The sequence below is a fragment of the Cherax quadricarinatus genome, chromosome 24 (genome assembly GCF_038502225.1).
Source record: "Cherax quadricarinatus isolate ZL_2023a chromosome 24, ASM3850222v1, whole genome shotgun sequence".
Taxonomy (NCBI): Eukaryota; Metazoa; Arthropoda; class Malacostraca; order Decapoda; family Parastacidae; genus Cherax; species Cherax quadricarinatus.
The window spans coordinates 21,293,333-21,298,691 of NC_091315.1; the positions used below are offsets into that span (position 1 = coordinate 21,293,333).

Below are 5,359 nucleotides of genomic sequence, written 5' to 3' on the forward strand. Positions count from 1 at the left end.
ATGTATACTATCAACATGATATCATTTATTACTGTACTGTTGAGGAATTGTTCTAAACAATCCTGAGACACGAAAGTGTCATTTTTTCGTTTTTTTTTTTTTCAGAACAAAAATATTGGGAGAGCTGTAGTGTTACTTGATTCTTATGTTCTTAATCCCAGTGTCGGTATAAACATTGGCAGTAGATACCGGCAAGTGTTACCTCATTTTATTTGTCTTCTTTCTTTACAAATGTTTTGCAAAATCAGTGAAATCAATTCCTAATGTCAGGTCAAACCTCTGAGGCTGGGGTAATTATCCTTATACTCAAGACCTCACGTTTCCACCAGTCCTGCCTCAACACGTCATTAATGGGCGTGACTGACCATCTGCCGTCCATATAAATGACAAGAAGCAGTGTCTTCACATCAGACATCAACTGCTTTGCACGGAAGCAAGTACTACCTGCTCTCTCACCTAGCCTTAACAATGGAGACAGCCTATCAGGAACGTATGGCCGCCGCCATGGCCACAGCTCTAGCCGCCAAGAGGTCCATGGCCCCTGAAAATGCTGCTGAGATGCGCCTTTACCTGGACAAGCTGAAGGACCTGGTGCCGCTCTGCCCCAAGAATCGCAAGGTAACTAAACTGGAATTGATCCAACACGTTATCGACTACATCGGCGACCTTCAGGACACTCTCCAGTCCGACTCCGAGTCTGACGGTGCCTCAGAGAGTCCACTGGAACACATGAACTTCAGCGACGCTTACATGACCTCGCAGCAGCCCGGCCATAACTATTCAATGGATTACCGTCTTGGCAGCACCTCTGGTTGTAGCAGCAGTGCATCATCTTCGGGATACACCAAAGACTTCAGATCTTCAGGATTCAGTGACATGGAAAGTTCTACCAGCTCCACCAGTGGTTTCAGCAGTGAGTCCAGCAATTACAGCACCATCCTTTACAGTGACCAAGGCAGCAGCGCAGCGTCAGGCTTCAGATCCTCCTGTTATCCGAACCTCTGAAAACATCCTCACACCTGGTGGTCGACCGGATCGTGGTTGTTGTCAAGGTGTTCATGTTTGCTAAGACTTCTTCCAGTTAACAACGATGTCTGTGATAGTCACATAGTTAATGTATTTATTGTATATATAAAGACAAATGCATTTTTATCTTGTGTATGTAAATATATAAATATGTATATATATTGTGAATAAATTTTTAAAAAATATATTTGAGTGCCCTTTCTCTGGAGTAAAACGATATTTGTCCAATTCCCACTTAAAGCTGCCGAAAGGATTGATAATCATTGACACAACTTGCCAATGTGTTCACACAATCATGTAATCCACTCTAAATTTGCAGACCTGTACCCATTCTAAATTTGGATTAATGCAGTTTAAACTCACTGTTTTAAGCTTCTTTTAACTATATATCTAAAGCAACTTATTAACATCTCTCATGGGAATGAGGTTGTAAAATACCACGAGCTGATAAAACACTGCGGCGTCAGAACTGAAACCTCTTGAGACAGCATTTAACTTGAGGATTAAATATCGGAAAACATTTGGTGCCCATGTGTAATGTAATCTCAAGAGATTTACGGTCTACGTTGGTGTCTTTATCAGTCCTTTCTATTTATATGTATTTTACACTTGTTGAAAACGGTATAAAATACCGACAAGTTAAGGATTAAGACACATGTGTAACAGTTGGGGATCTTCATTGATAAAACGTTTCACTTACACAGTATGCTTCTTCAGTCAACTACAAAGTAAGTTTACTCAGGTATACACAAATAGTTATATAGATTAGCAGCATGTGTGTAGAGAACCTAAGATAACCCAGAAAAGTCAGAGTGACTTATTTCCATTGGGGACCTGTTAATACCTTATTATTATACCATAAAGGAGATAATATCTTGCTAAGTAAAAGGACACAAATGCAATTAATGTGACATTTTATTGTGGCAACGTTTCGCTCTCCAGGAGCTTTGTCAAGCCGTTACAAACAATACATGGAGACACAGGGCTCAGATTTTATTATTATTATTATTGAAGATTAGCCGGTATTCTCCCGGCCCGGGCCTTTTCCAAGTGGTGGCCCGGCCTTGGCTCCCTCTTTAGGGAGTGTCTGAGACCTAAGTCTCCCATGGGAGGAGGCACAAGTACCTCCTCATCTTTGGGACCAACTGTCCCCAGGCCTAGCCACAAGCTAGGCCTCTCTGGTCTGCCATCCCCGCCCCAAGGGGGCAAATGGGAATGACAGTCTTATGAGCTAAAGGCTCGGGCTCAGGCACCTACCCTACCCTAGAAGGATTAGGCATGGTGTCGATCGGGGTCAGAGCGAGGTGTTGAGGTACTATACTATAAAGGAGATAATATTTTCTCATACTATAAAGGAGATATACTAGGAATAAGGTAAAATTGGTTGTTTACATTGACATGTGTGTTAGCTAAAAATAAAAATAAAAAATCATTCTCCTCCCTTTCTGTCGCTACATTCATCAGGTTCCTCGTGGCTCTTTTCTTGAACTGGCTCATGCTATGACTGAAGTTGACATGTACAGGCAGTCTGTTCCATTCCTTTATTGCCTGGCCACTGACTGTGGGCACTGCGGTGCCCCGTGGCCTGATGGCAAAAGCTCATGCTTCACACACGGATGGCCCGGGTTCGATTCCCGGCGGGGTGGAAACATTTCAACGTGGTTTCTTTACACCTGTTGTCATGTTCACTTAACACGACAATTTAAATTATCTCTGACATATATCGCTACTCCACCACCATTCCTGTTGACCTTATCAATGTGGAATAATTTATAACCTTGTGTGTGGCATACAGAAGGCAAGAAGGAAGAATGAGAAAGAAAGAAGGCTGGTCAGCAAAGATGTAAGAAGACTAGTCAGTAGAGCTGTGAGAAGGTTGGTCAGTAGAGCTGTGAGAAGACTGGTCAGCAGAGCTGTGAGAAGGTTGGTCAGCAGAGCTGTGAGAAGGTTGGTCAGCAGAGCTGTGAGAAGACTGGTCAGCAGAGCTGTGAGAAGGTTGGTAAGCAGAGCTGTGAGAAAGTTGGTCAGCAGAGCTGTGAGAAGACTGGATCAAATCTAGGATCTCCCATTTCCCAAGAACTGCATGTCCCCAACGGGTTTGGCACCTCCCCATTAATATAATATAACACGTTAGTATTGCTTCGTTTACATTATGCATTTCATTTCTGCTCTCCATTGCATAATAGACAAATACCCTGAAAAACCATATAGAAGTATGATCAAAATTAATCATTATATCAGGAATGTTTCCGTCAAGACAGAATGAGTTGTGAACGTACACTCATAAACGACAGAGATGAAGGTGTAGGTATAATGTTTGTCAGGAAACGTGACAAGTGTTTCCTGACGCGGGTGTTAGTCACTCGCAGCAATGGTTTTAAGTTGGAAAAATTCAGATTCAGGAGGGATATAGGAAAGTACTGGTTTGGTAATAGAGTTGTGGATGAGTGGAACAAACTCCCAAGTACCGTTATAGAGGCCAGAACGTTGTGTAGCTTTAAAAATAGGTTGGATAAATACATGAGTAGATGTGGGTGGGTGTGAGTTAGACCTGATAGCTTGTGTTAACGGGTCGGTTGCCGTGTTCCTCCCTTGAGTCAATGTGACCTGACCTGACTAGGTTGGGTGCATTGGCTTAAGCCGGTAGGGACTTGGACCTGCCTCGCATGGGCCAGTAGGCCTTCTGCAGTGTTCCTTCGTTCTTATGTTCTTATGTTCTTATGATGACCCACGGCTGGAGCTTTTGGTCATCTGACCAGACTTCCGCTGGCTTACCAGTCCTCTTTAAAAATCATGGTTATGATTATAACCATTAGTGTATTACCTTAAATTTTGTAGAGATGAAGGATAAGATATGATTGAGATGTTAAAGCGGAAGACAGATATAAACAAAACGGACAACAAAGTATTACAAATACGTAACCAGAACAACTACTGATGTGTAATTGAAGTGTTGATAAACAAAACAAATGTTAAAGTGTTACTAGAGTAAATACTTTGAGTAATGTTTAGTGTGTAAGAATCCTCTTTCATTCGTAATTAATGTTCTCTCATGAAAAATTACTTTTTTCTTGAATTAGAAATGAGAGCTCAACTCATAACACAAACGATAATCAGTATTACTTTCAAAATTAGTATAAATATGTAAAATTTATTACGCCTCAGGATGTAAGGTTAACCACAAATATGGTTCGACTCTTTCATAAACATACAAAAAGGTAAAGGGCACAGAAAACAAGTACTCTATATTATTTTTAATAATATACTATATATAAATATTCAAAATAAATAATGGCATCTGTCTTTATGTACAATAAATACAATAGATATTTGACAATCATAGGAAAGAGTACACCATTGTTGATCACAGGCACACCATCAATCTTGAAGACTCATACTGTCGCTGTAAATATTCAGAGTACCAATACAGCATCTAAGATCCGGCAGAAAAGATTTCCAAAACGTTCCTTCATCGAGTCGGTCACCAGGTGTGAGGATGTTTTCATCGTAGGTTCGGATAACAAGAGGATCTGAAGCCTGACGCTGCGCTGCTGCCTTGGTCACTGTAAAGGATGGTGCTGTAATTGCTGGACTCACTACTGAAACCACTGGTGGAGCTTGTAGAACTTTCCGTGTTACTGAATCCCGAAGAACTGAAGTCTTTGGTGTATCCTGAAGATGATGCACTGCTGCTACAACCAGAGGCGCTGCCAACACGGTAATCCATTGAGTAGTTATGGCCGGGCTGCTGCGAGTTCATGTAAGCGTCGCTAAAGTTCATGTGCTCCAGTGGACTCTCTGGGGCACTGTCAGACTCGGAGTCGGACTGGAGAGTGTCCTGAAGGTCGCCGATGTAGTCGATAACGTGTTGGATCAATTCCAGTTTAGTTACCTTGCGATTCTTGGGGCAGAGCGGCACCAGGTCCTTCAGCTTGTCCAGGTAAAGGCGCATCTCAGCAGCATTTTCAGGGGCCATGGACCTCTTGGCGGCTAGAGCTGTGGCCATGGCGGCGGCCATACGTTCCTGGTAAGCTGTCTCCATTGTTAAGGCTAGGTGAGAGAGCAGATAGTACTTGCTTCTGTGCAAAGCAGTTGATGTCTGATGCGAAGACACTGCTTCTTGTCATTTATATGGACGGCAGATGGTCAGTCACGCCCATTAATGACGTGTTGAGGCAGGACTGGTGGAAACGTGAGGTCTTGAGTATAAGGATAATTACCCCAGCCTCAGAGGTTTGTCCCGACGTTAACAATTGACTTCAATGATTTTGTGAAGCAGTGATCAAATATCTTCAATTTCAATTATCTCCTATATGAATCCCTCAAATAGGGA

General features: G+C 42.3%; 2 protein-coding genes across 2 annotated transcripts; one reads left to right on the top strand and one right to left on the bottom strand.

The window, feature by feature from the left end:
* The first annotated feature begins 259 nt into the window (after positions 1–259).
* Positions 260–1,093, top strand: LOC128690700 (uncharacterized). The gene has a single exon (XM_053779430.2). It carries the CDS (start codon positions 469–471, stop codon positions 1,003–1,005), a length of 537 nt encoding a protein of 178 aa, XP_053635405.1. The 5' UTR covers positions 260–468; the 3' UTR covers positions 1,006–1,093.
* Positions 1,094–4,405: 3,312 nt separating this feature from the next.
* Positions 4,406–5,114, bottom strand: LOC138853187 (probable GH family 25 lysozyme 3). Its single transcript, XM_070088499.1, has one exon. It carries the CDS (start codon positions 5,066–5,068, stop codon positions 4,529–4,531), a length of 540 nt encoding a protein of 179 aa, XP_069944600.1. The 5' UTR covers positions 5,069–5,114; the 3' UTR covers positions 4,406–4,528.
* Between the last annotated feature and the right edge of the window lie 245 nt (positions 5,115–5,359).